The following is a 13,552-nucleotide window of genomic DNA, read 5'->3' as shown; positions in this document are numbered from 1 at the left end:
GCTGCGCCAGAGATGCCTTAGGTGTGTGTTTCCTTCAATTATTTTAAAATCAAGTAATCCACCCATCATTCGAAAATCTCTCACTTGTAACATGAGCATATTTACAGTGTGAGGGCAAAAATAAATAAATAAAACAAATAAATAAAATAATGGTTCATTAATCATAATCAAGTTAAAATGTTCAATTAATCAAATTGTTGATTTTAGGCCAAATCGCCCAGCCCTATTTTGTATTTCTGTGATATATATGGTGATATGAACATAATTTCACAAAATGACTTAAGTAACTGGGAACAATTTACAACTGTACATTGATTGGGATGATTTTGTAGGGGAGTGCACCTGCATAAAATACATATAAAAATGTATTTAAAAAATTTAAACACAGATAAAAACAAAATAAACCATGTTTTATGGTTTTTGGTGGAATATTGCAAAACTGAGGTAAAAAATAAAAAACTCAATCCTCTAATCTAAAATAACACTGTATAGTCTTAATTTGATAAATAACTCAGCTCAATTAATCTTTGTTAAAGTGGCAAACTTTCTAATGTCTTGTTCCCAAATGATTTTAAATTTGTTTTAAATCTTAAAGTCACAAGCCTTAAAAAAATCCATCTGAGTAAAACAAATCATTCAAACTAATAGATTATGGTTGAAATTCACCATGACTCAACAATCATGTACTGAATTGTTATTTTTAGTTAATCCCAACTTAACATCGCACATCCTGCAATGTGACTATTGCGGATACGCACATTGCATTATCAATGCTGAAATTATACATTGTGCATCCCTAATACAAATCAATAACATCTTTGCATAAATAGGAAATATTCTCTTTTGTTAAAACTTACATCTAAATAATGGTGCTTTAAGGTGTTTTAAGGTGTAGGACTTTTGAACCTGTTTAAAAATGTATGTATTGTGTATTAAAGGGGTGGTCTAGAGAGTATTTTTTGTATTTTTAAGACTTGGTTGTGTTTATAAGAAGCAATGCAATGTGTGCTCATGCTTCACTTGTAAAAGAAATATCATGTTATTTTTTTTCATATATCTTACTTGAATTATATACAGCTACTCAGGTAACATAAAAACGGCTGTCATATTTCCTAATTCCTCTGAAAGCCTGCCCTCAAGAGGCTCTGATTGCTCAGTTAACATAATGTGCTGTGACTCGTAGATCGGCACCAGGAAGCGTCACTGTTATAACATTACAGCGCATCTGGCCATGCCACTTTGCTGCACGGGGTGTTTGCGTGTAACCTGAAGGGTTTATGACATCATTAACCTGGATATATTTCTTTGTAGTCCCCCAACACTTTGTTCGCTGTAGGCCTTGCTAAGTTAACTCTATAAAAGCCAATGTCTCCCTTTGCATTGAACTTTAAGCGCATGACATTTAGAATTGCTGTTTATGTTCACACAGCTAGTTTAAAATATGATATCGTAGTGGACCATCCCTTTAATAATTTTAAACAGATTTAACATTTGTGTATGCGTCAAAGAAAACTTCCAAAAAAGTTTTGATTAAACCAAATGATTAAAATATAATAATAATGCTTCAAATGTAGTTGTTTTCCCACTGTGCATTGGAATGTGTTTTACCATGATTTACAGAAGACACCAAATGGTATTTGGCATGTAACAGTACTGTAGTTTATATACCAAATTATCCATTTGTTACTAAAGAGGTTAAAAAGTTATAATATATTTTAGTATGATCAATATTCATACTAAAAATATATTAATACAATCTTAGTTATGTATATATACAGTGCTCAGCATATATGAGTACACCCCCCACAAATAATATTTCTGTAGGATGCTTTAAAATATTATATTTGTGCATACATTAGTTTAGTCAGTGCTGAAGCCAAATCTGGAGCTAATCTGACAAAATAACTTATGATAACGGTCCAAAAACTAGTAGCCCAAATTTATATGTTAGGGGAAAAATAGCAAAAATCAAGAGAAACAAAAAATATACAATTTTGTTGAAATGTTGTAGATTGTAATTTTTTTGCAATATTTTGGATGAATTTAAATGTATTATCTTTCCATTTCTTAAGATGTTTTGTGACTCAAATATTATTTAATTAAATATATCTTTTTAAGAAATCTGTTTGTTCAAATGCACCAATAAATCTTCCCATATTCACTGAGAAATGGATTAAAAATATTTATATCAAAATGGGGAGTACTCATATATGCTGAACACTGTATATCTGTTATGCTGTTATAATCATTTCACACATATTTTACATTTAATTTTCACAAATGCAAATTGAAACATTATAATATACATTTTCCTTGCATTTAATATCATTTCTATCTATATCAAATGTTTTGTAAATGTATTTTTTGAAGAAACCAAAATGGGATGTTTCACCTTTGACTTGAATGTCTGAATTGTATTTTCGATTATTTATTTAAAAAAGCCAAAAAAAAAAACAAAAAACAAAAAAAAGAAGTAAACCTATTTTCTGTGTCCATGGATACTCTAATGTTTATTTCTTAATTGTCAGCACTTTGAGTCTAAGCAAAGCGCATTACATATAAAATTTATAATTATTGTTATTATTATTATTTTTATTATTATTATTAAACACTGCAGTAAATGCTCATGGTTTCGAAGCACAGTTTGTGCTCAGTAAAGGAATTTTGTGGCCCTGCAGAGAGGTGCACTATTGTCTCATGTGAGCGATGTCTGATGTCTCTGCGAGTCTCGCTCTCTGATAGGTTATTGATCTGCCATGCTTTCATTTATCAGTATATGAAGTTGAAACATTGTTTTTCATTCAATAAGCTCTAGTGTTGTCCTCCAGGGGCCACCATAGACAAACACAATCTGAGGAGCAACAGCCAGGGAAATCCAATACAACTGAAGCTGTAACATATAAGGCAATATATACTCTGCAAATTAACAGAACATTTTATTTGACAGTGCTTTTCTGTTACTGACATTTACGGTTTTCATCAGTAAAGACAAATCTCGAATAAACTCATTCCTATTATAGAAACTGACTGACTCAAAATAGCCAGCTGCTGTTAAAGTTCATGAAGTAAACTGTTTAAGGTGCTAAATGCTTAATTACTGTAAAGTATGCTTAATTTCTGTAAAATATGGCTATAAAAGTAGTTTGCTTTACACAGGATATTTTATTAAATTAAAGGAAATTACCATTTAACATAATTTACAAAAAAAAAGTAAAATGGTGAAAATATGCTGAAATATTTTACAGTGCAATATTTGTGCTTTTGAAAATAACGTTAAACATTTAACATTTACTATTTAGATATTTGATATCTCAAAATGATAAAAATTACTATACCGAAAATATATAAAATACAAAATATCTCAAAACAGCTTTAAGAGACTCACATTTACTCATCCCCTTTTGTGGTTTGGAAAAACTTGAGTTTTTTTTTAAAGACCAGTAGTTATATAGCACAGAAAAATACTGCAGAGCTTAAGCTAATGGTTTTAAACACATTTCAAAATATCTTCTTTTGTGCTCAACAGAAGAAACTCAAACCGATTTTAAACAAGAGGAGCATGAGTAGATGGTAAAGTAGATGGTAGAATTTCTGTGTGAACTGTCCCTTTAAGTACTTGAGGGTAAAAAAGTAACTCAGTAACTGATGGAGTTCAGCTTCAGTGATGAATCAGATGTCAGTGATTCTCCATCTGATGAGCAGTCGTGCGGAGCGAGTCTTATCCCAGTGACCTTCAGGACACTAAAGGGCAAAATGGACAAACAGAGCCTCTTGAAGGCCTGTTAAAGGGACAGTTCCCACCAAATGAAAATTTACTCTCCCTCAAGAGGTTCCAAACATTTATGAGCTTTTTTTCTGTTGAATGCAAAAGAAGCTATTTTGAAAAATGTTAGAAACTAGTAACCATTGACTGATATAAAAAAATACTGTAACTGCAAGTGAACGGCTAATGTTTTCAAACATTTCTCAAAATAATTTCTCTTGTCTTATTTTTTAAATATGAAAAAGAATAGAAAAGATACACAAGTAGGTTTGTGACAAGTGAAGGGTGAGTAAATGGTGATGGAATTTTCAGTTTTTGGTGAACTGTCCATTTAAAAAAAAGATAATCAGATAAACATATTGTTAAAAAAATAATAAAACTGCATACAAAAAGAAAGAGTCAATATTATTCTGCACATTTGGGAAACAGTTTTGCATTAGTGATTGAAGGCTGAAGCTTAAAGCCATTAAAAAATAGGAATACTGTGTTATTAATTAATCTCTTCTCTTGGGTAATGCTCTTTTGCTATTTGAGATTATTTCTAGAATTATCTAACAAAATGAATGACACTGTATCAGAGTCAAGGATAAGACTTTGCTTACTCTGAGCTTCTGATGCCCTCTATAGGATGAAACGGTCTCTGAATAATAATGAAAATGTCGTGATGACTTGCAGTATTTAGTTGACACTACGACTAATGCTACCAGTTAAGAAATGAAGGAAATATTGCTTCTCAAAAGGAGGTCGAAGAAAGCTGAATCTCTCCCTGAATCTCTCCTTAGGACCCAATTAAATTTTTTTGTCTAAAATTACTTTAAAAATAATAAAGATTAAACTACTAAAAATAAATAAACTAATAAAAAATAATAATTATGAAATTTATTTTATTAATTATTATTAGTAGTGTACTATCATCAAGATTGATACTATTACCACCACTACTACTACTACTACTACTACTAAAAACACTATTCACAATTATTAATATAAATAATAATAAATCCATAAATAATAATATATGCGATTATTTACAATTATGGTATTGAAATCATTTGTAATGCTTTAAAAATATCATTGATACAATTGTACATTAATTAAGTTAAATACAAATGTGTTTAAATAATAATAATAATCTACTAGTGTTAATAATAATACTAATAACAACCACAGCACATACTATTTGAATGTGTTTGTGTGTGTCTGCATATATATAGAATTATTTTTTTATGTCAGTATTATATATCTACTGAAAAGCACACCCAAGAACATATGAAGTTGCATTCTAATTTTCTGACAATTAGTCAATCTGACAATTAGTCAAATGAACGATAGACAAAAACATATCAGATAATAGAGGCATACATGTCATGCTGTTTTTTTTTCCACATTAAAAATTAACTAGAGAGAAATAGGCCGCACTGCCCCCATTTACCAGCAGAGAGCAGTCACTCCCTACACCTGCAGATCTCCTGCACTGTTCTGCAGCCCTTTGTGCTTGTGTGAGAGTGGATTGGCTGGCCTGCTGTCAGCCCACCACCTGACTTAACACTTAACGTGTATAGAGCCTTGCTGACTAAGGAATACTAAAGTCACTATATAATGTAGACCAGGTCATGCCTGAGTCTGAGCATGCTCACTTCAGCAGCTGCAGGCGCTATATTTAGCTCATCTAAGACCCTTGCACAGAACCAGGAGTATGGGATTCAAGACCAACCATTTCCTCAATGGTACGAAGACATGAAATACGCTACTCATAAATAATGCACGCATCTATATTTTTAATAACGTCAACCACCATCTTGTCATCCATTACACAGTGCAATGAATAATGTTCAATGTAAATAATCTTGATATGATTTAAAGGAAGCACATTCTCAGATTTAAGCATCTTTTCATTAAGGTGAGACACTGCAGGCAAAACCTTTATGCAACAGTTTTTTTCTGTCAAATGTAAAAGAAAACGTATACAAAAACGGTTCAAGTGTTATGCACTTCATCAATTTGTGTCAGTAGATTTCAATTATAATACATAAGGAGTATGAGTTGTGATATTATATGCAATCTACTTGTACAATTTTATTTATATCTTTATTTTGAAGGTTTTTATTGAGGGATTTGTTGAAGAGCCCCAATTACTGGTTTTTGTAAATGACCTTCCATGTAGTGAGTAACACAGCTCAAAGCAAAGTGAAAATTTATTTTACCTTGCTTGTACATTAAACTATTGACCCCCAAAACCAACATGTGACCTTTTTTAATGCATAATAGGGGCTCTTTAATACATAAATTGGCTATATATTTTTTATTTCAAATAAAAGTGTGGACATATTTATATATTTTAAACTATTTGTGATATTTTCTGAATTATGGAGTACTAAAACGATTCCCTCCCCCCAAAAAATTTACAATAAAAAAAAATACATAAATAAATAAATGTGTGTGTGTGTGTGTGTGTGTGTGTGTGTGTATATATATATATGTATATATATATATATATATAAAACAAAAAATTGTAATTTTGACATCACCTAATGTTCAGATTTTTTGGTTTGAAATGTATGCAATTCCTAATAAACAGTGGGTATGGAAAGTTTTCAGACCTAATTTTTTTACTCTATTATATTGCAAAATCATTTAAGTTTTCTCGACAATGTACAGACAGCACCCCATATTGACAGATAAACTAATCAACGGGGGAAGATTGGTGATAACTTTTTTATAGTATGATTTTTTTACTCCACTAAACCAGCAGTGTCTTGCCTTAAATGTGTTCATTTTAATTAACAACAACAAATAAAAGATGTCAGAGCTGATTTCCTGATAACAGTTGAAACAGATTATCAAAGCAAAGATTCTCATAAGGTTTATTTCAACATCAAAATGTGATGGAAATAACACCTTTGATATGAAAATGTGAAGGCTGCAGCCTAAAATATCCATAATCGTACATGCAAACCTCTGATCAGCATCTAAGATTAACTTACTTTTATCTCCTCTACTAATGAAATGGATGCAAAATAAGCAAAGGTCTTACCTGGCAATCAAAGTCTTGAAAGTTCTGAGAGTTCTGTTGGAGAGAGAGAGGATACATGCTTATTTCTCACTCAATGACTTGGATGAAAATGTCAGACAGTGTCAAAAATTGATCGTATCATCAATTACTTTTTAGACCCTTCTGCTCTTTGTATTGGCACCACTAGATGGAGTGAGAGGTCAGTGAATGTCTCCAGTTCAACTCATTTAATTGGTTGTTTGATCCCAAAATTATATTTCTGTTATAATGAACTCACTCAATAAACAAGTCATTTTAAACCTGCCTGCTGTTATTTTTCAGTGGAGCACCGAGATAATAACTGTCATTGTTTACTCAGCCTCCTGTTGTTCCAAACTTATTCACAACAAAAATTAGGACATTTTTACCACAATTGAAAGTCTATGCGATAGTCATGTTTATTATAGGTTTTAATTCCCATAAGAACATTGATCAGCCACGCATTCATTAAAGCATTCAAATCTGATCCCAGAAGCTCAGGTCTGCTTGTCTTACATGTGAGAACCAGTGAGGTTTATTCCTGATGTTTCACCTTCTGCAGCAAAAAGTGCAGTTTGGTCTTGTGCAGCAAGCAGGTAAAGATGAGGCTGAGCGTCTGTTTATGTTTGCCAATCAATCTTTATGTGTACATCTGTTTATCATAAAAAATGTCCATATTTCTTTAGAAGACTTAGACTAAAACACTCATTTCATATAGATTTTTAAGTGAAGTTTAATAAACTAGTTTTAAGAGAAGCATGTGATATGATTGATCATGGCTGGGCTGTCATCTGCAATCATTGATAAACCTATCCGATTAATCCAAACCTACAATAAATAGCCCATTTCACCTTACTTCCCTTAGCTTTGTTTTTGAACAATCCCCCATCTACCCCATCTCCCCCTTTAATTTCTTTACCAGAGGGAGCTCTCAAAAAACAACCTGATCTCAATTATCTCTGAGCTCAGGGTTCTCTCCCGGGGACAGCATGCCAAACCTGCAACTAGTATCAAGCAATATCTAAACGGGAACTCTTGAGATTCCTTGAAGCACCAAAGTAGTATCAGAATTCAATAAGATGAACAAAAGTCTATAAGCTACAGCTCACCCTAAAATTTTAATTCTGTCATTCTTTACTCATCCTCCACTTGTTCAACACCTATATGCGTCTCTTTCTATTGTTAAACTCTGAGCTTAATTTGTGTTGGAACATGAACATCATTTTACAGATCACCCTCCTCCTCCGTCCGCTGTTCACTTTCACTTTCTTCCGCGACTCCCCAACACTCTTCACTTTCGTCCGCGACACCCCTCCGCCATCCAACACCCCGCCATCCTGCTCTTCACTTTCGTCGGCGACGATACACCCCCCTATTCTACTATGGATGTAAATGGCTACTGTTTTACATCATTCTTCAGAATATATTGTTTACTGTTAAACAGATAAACCAAACTCATACAATTTTAGAACTGATTAAGTGTGAGGAAATGGTGAGGAAATGGTATTTTGGGGTAAACTGTCCCATTAGGGACGACAAGAGGGTGAGTAAATAATGATAATTTACAATTAAATACATCGCCTAGGTTGCAATCAGAATTATTTGCCCCCCTGTTTTCTATTTTAAATATTTCCCAAATGATGTTTACCAGAGCACGGAAAGTTTCACAGTATGTCTACTAATATATTTACTTCTGGAGAAAGTCTTATTACCTTTATTTCAGCTACAATAAAAGCAGTCTTAAATTTTTTAAAAAACATTTTAAGGTCAAAATTATTAGCCCCTTTAAGCTAATTTTTTCCGATAATCTATAGAACAAATCATCATTATACAATAACTTGCCTAATTACCCTAACCTGTCTAGTTAACCTAATTAACCTAGTTCAGCCTTTAAATGTCACTTTAAGCTGAATAGAAGTGTCTTGAAAAATATCTAGTGAAATATTAGTTACTGTCATCATAGCAAAGATAAAAATGAGTTAATAAATATGAGTTATTGAAACGATTATGTTTAGAAATGTGTTGAAAAAATCTCTCCGTTAAACAGAAATTGGGGGAAAAAATAAACGGGGGCCAATAATTCAGAGGGGCTAATAAATCTGATTGCAACTGTATATAATAACAAAGACAAGAAATCAGATACTTTCTGTAGTACTTTCTCCAGTATCAAATGAAGCAGATAAGAAGCAATATTTAACAAATTTTTATAAAAAAGCAACTGAAAATATTTTCATTTGTTTCATACAGAGCCTGCTGTACAAAAGTAGCCAACGACTTTGAACAAAAGTTTCTACAGTTTTAAAATCAAAAATTGCTGTGCATTTAATGTAACTGAAGGTGTATTTATAATAGTGACGTCTTGTTTCTAATCAACGTGCATTTCTTCATTTCAGACATTGATTGTTTTGCCGCAGCATCAGGTTGAAGACACCTTTACCCACCTTTTATTATTACTTTTCTTAACTCTGCCTCTGCAGATCTGTCTGAAAAGCCCTGCACTATTTGTATTAGCTCTTCCATTGGTTTCCGATGAGAGAGACAGAAGGCCCACCCATAAAACGCTTGTTTCTTGCCTCGTAAATTATACTGGCGGCCTTGCTCAGCGCTAATGGGTGCACGCCATTTACATTTCTATTTTTAGTGTTTTTGATATGGATGCAGTGTGGCAAAAGAAGGACGGCAAGATTTACACTGACAAACCTCAGAGAAGCAATGAGGAAGATTCCTGCCAACAGGGCCTGCAGTAAGAATGAGTATTACTCTGGAACAGACAGAAATATCTTTCATTGTGCTGGTTTCTTTTTTTTTTCTGCATCTAAACCAAATCTGCCCTTTCTTTTTTCAGTCCTCCAGTCGTTCTCTTTCTTTTTAGCAATATTCCACCCCATCGGCCTCTTTTCCATCTCCTCTGCTTTTCTCTTGCCAGAGTAACACTCACATGAATTATTCAGTTTGATGAAGTGAAGACAAACACAGCGGTAGAGAGGAACTTCGCGTCAGCTACAGGAAAACACAGAGATCTCTAATACAAGGTGCATGAACATCTCTATACATTATGGATTGTAAGTAGTGAAGACCTCCGCGGTAACTACAGTCTTTATAGTGTGTTAGTTCTTGCTCCTCATACATTTATGTACATACAACGGGTCAAACCAGCACATTCTGAGTCAAAATTGATATCTAGCTGACTTAAAAGATTTATAACAATTGATTCTGTAAAAATAAAGAGAACGACTAATGGGTTGTATACGAAAAACTGAACAAAAGGAATATTACAATTTCCACCTACTATCACCTTTTATGATTAAAAAAATTGGTCAGTTTACACTACATGACTAAAATCTTGTCGTCTATCCAAGTTTTAGGAACAAAAAAATAATAACTCTACTTCTAGTTTATTATTTGGTATCAGAAGTGCTTATTTGAAAGGCAAAGGCCTCTAGATTACGCTTATTATAGCTAAATAAAATATGATCATACCTTAATTTTAATCACTTAATTAGGACAGTAAAATCTGACTTTGCTGAGACAAAAGTCTTGTCACTTAACAGAAACAATGTACAGTATAGAATATAAAGTCATGATGCAGTGGAAAGAAGTCAATATTGTGTATGACTCCCACAAGCTTGCACGACTGCATCCATACATCTCTGCAATGACTCAAATAACTTATTAATAAAGTCATCTGGAATGGCAAAGAAAGCTTTCTTGTAGGACTCCCAGAGTTCATCAAGATTCTTTGAATTTATCTTCAGTGCCTCCTCCATCTTAACCCAGACATGCTCAATAATGTTCATGTCTGGTGACTGGGCTGGCCAATCCTGGAGCACCTTCACCTTATTTGCTTTCAGGACTTTTGATGTGGAGGGTGAAGTACGAGAAGGAGAATGAGAATGAGCCCTCTTCTGTGGTTTGTAATGTAATGGGCAGCACAAATGTCTTGATACATCAGGCTGTTGATGCTGCCTTCCGCTCTGCAGATCTTTCAAACACCCCCATACTGAATGTAACCCCAAACCATGATTTTTCTTTCACCAAACTTGACTGATTTCTGTGAGAATCTTGGGTCAATGTGGGTTCCAATAGGTCTTCTGCAGTATTTGTGGTGAATGGCATACAGTTCAACAAAGCTTCTGCCACTTTTTCAAATGATCAATTAGAAATCAAGTTATTATTTGTTGATCTTACAACTGGGATCAACGACAAGACTTTTGTCAGGTAGTGAACACATAATTAAATACTTTGTATTATGCTTATAGCCAGCATAATACAAAGAAAAAAAAATCTTATTTAAGATAATTCATGATATACTGAATACTTACAGTCAAAAGCTAAGAATCCAGAACAAATCATCTTCATTTGCATAATGTGATGACCTTTCTATTGTTCTAAAATTAGCCACACAAAAAACTGCTTAAGTTGTAAAAAAAAAAAAAAAAAAAAAAAAAAAAACAGCCCAGGCTTCTTTGGAAATACATGACTCAGCCAACATTTTTGCAAAATACGAAATACATTTTCTTGCACATTTTAGATGACAAATCCACTAGAGGATAATGTCTACATTTTTTACAAATTTAATATACGAAACTTATGGTACAATTTGTTGTATGTTTTAGACATGGCCTTCTTGTACAAGTCAAACAGAAGGTGGTACAGATCCCTAAACAAAACACTGTAAAAGTTGACCATATGAAGATATACAAGTAAGGCAAACTCCATTACAAATAATGAGCACCATTAAGCTGTTTGTTTGATTTTTTTTTTTTTTTTGGTCAAAGAACTGCACGAAAATAATCCTTTACTCATCAATAATATGTCCTTTTAAATATCAGTGTGAAAAGGAACAAAAGTTGCTGGCGTCATACTGCTACTACACTCAATTATTTTTTTTACTTGTTCAAACTACTTAATTAAAATAAGCTGAAACTTAATAATAATAAGCTGAGATTGCATTGGGACAACTTATTTTTTTTTGTTCAAGCCACATAAATTTGTTAAAAGTTTTAAGTTAACTTAATCAATTTCTGTTGAGACAACATGAATAAATTGTGTGGAACCCTGCATTTTTTACAGTGTACTATTGCTCATTTTACCTAGAAACTGCAGTCAAACATAGGTTTAAGTATTTTTGCAGTTTCAGAAAAATGCAGGACAAAGCACATATTTCTAATGAACCTGTGTTGATAGAAACTGGTAGTACACCGTGTCTGCTGTTCAAATCCAATCAAGATATTACTAATTAAAGAAGCAAGATCTACGGTTTTGCTTTAATATTCAGTTTGCTTTGGCGATATCCATGGTTTTGCTACAGGTTGTTCATGAGTGATAGCTACACAAGCATATAAGTGAGAGCGTGTCTCTTTGTGTCAGTTGGATGTTTCTGGCATATTTATCTCACCTTGTAGGTCAGCAGAGGCTTGATCTCAGTCAGTTGAACATCTTGTAACTCATCCATCTTTGTGTTGGTCTGCACTACAAGAAGAAAAAAACATACATCAAACACAAGACACATAAGTACTTATTAATCTAATAAAACCGTTTGCAGTAAAGGGTTGTCAATAAATAAAATGTTTTACCTGTACACTTTTTCGTCATGAAATTAAACAGTTTTATTATTGTATTCATCCAGTAAAGAAAACCATTAGACTGAAAAATTATTCTCAGAATAACTGTATGTTTGCAAGCTTTTTTCAAAGTAAATTTTGTCCAAAAACCAGGACAACTATAAACACAGCAACACACGCAATAATATCCTTGATTTATCAAAACATTTCTAACAATACACGGGTCTGTTTTATTCCAACAAAGAATAATATTTACTATAAACTGTAAAAAATAACCAAAAAAAAAAAAAAATAACCAAAACAAATTCCTTCAACTTGTTTTTTTTAACTTAATTATTTTGTATGTCTAACAAGCTGAAGTAAGTTCATAAAAAATTCTCTGAGTAGTTTGTGTCGTATTTGTCCACACAGATGTGGGATGTTTTGATGTTCTGTTCAGTCTTTATTTTACACAACGCAATACAAGAGGGCTTGTACTCTTCAGAAACAAATCTGAGAATATGATTGAGCTTGTGTTTTAAAGCCAAACACATGCTGGAATGAATAATTCACTTAAACATCTAGCCACTGTTCATTTTCTGCTATCTGTCAGAGAATCATATTTTCTATATATTTCAGCTTTTTTTTTTTTGCTTACTCGATCATTGAACTGAAAAGTTTCCTGGAGTTCAGCAGCTTGGATATTGACATTATAAATATTTGGAAATGTGGATTCAATAACAGATACTGGGAATCTAAAAGGTACAGCTCATTTTTTGAATTTTTCAAACACTGTTATTGTTGATCCTCAATCTGTAAAAACTTCTGGGATTATCCAGTCATGAAACATAAATGTACACATACAACAAAATATTTGGCAGATGCTTCAACCCAAAGTGATTTAAAAATCAGTTCAGTAGAAGTAATCAAACAACATGTACATAATATGACAAGTGAATCGTTTTTATTTCTATACAGTGCAAAAAACGGTTTTCTTACTTGAGTTTACTTGTTTCTAGCCCAGCTATCTATTGATTCATTTATTTTCTTTTCAGCTTAGTCCCTTTATTAATCTGACATCACCACAATGGAATGAATCGCCAACTTTTAAACAGCAAATGTGTTATGCAGCGGATGCCCTGGTGTAAGAATTGCTCGATATTTGAACTAGATACAAGACAAAAACTCTAAGAAAAGCATTTTTTGCAGTGCAGC

General features: G+C 32.8%; 1 protein-coding gene across 5 annotated transcripts in view; it reads right to left on the bottom strand.

Annotated features, from left to right (window-relative positions):
• Positions 1 to 13,552, bottom strand: part of ndrg3a (ndrg family member 3a) — a 71,744-nt gene that overhangs the window by 28,654 nt on the left and 29,538 nt on the right. For 2 of the 5 annotated variants that reach the window (NM_199517.1, XM_087271788.1), the window contains exons 2-3: positions 12,193 to 12,266; positions 6,798 to 6,830 (exon numbers count right to left, since the gene is read on the bottom strand). In NM_199517.1, the coding sequence (NP_955811.1) occupies positions 6,798 to 6,830; positions 12,193 to 12,249 (90 nt within the window). In that variant the 5' untranslated portion in view covers positions 12,250 to 12,266. Of the gene's footprint in view, positions 1 to 6,797; positions 6,831 to 12,192; positions 12,283 to 13,552 lie in introns of all 5 variants that reach the window. The other 3 variants (XM_087271789.1, XM_087271791.1, XM_087271790.1) reach the window with 2 other exon arrangements.

The sequence above is a fragment of the Danio rerio genome, chromosome 11 (assembly GCF_052040795.2).
Source record: "Danio rerio strain M-AB ecotype USA chromosome 11, GRCz13ab, whole genome shotgun sequence".
In the NCBI taxonomy this organism is placed as follows: Eukaryota; Metazoa; Chordata; class Actinopteri; order Cypriniformes; family Danionidae; genus Danio; species Danio rerio.
The sequence above is the reverse complement of the archived record's forward strand: the minus strand, read 5'-3'. Positions and strand labels throughout refer to the sequence as shown.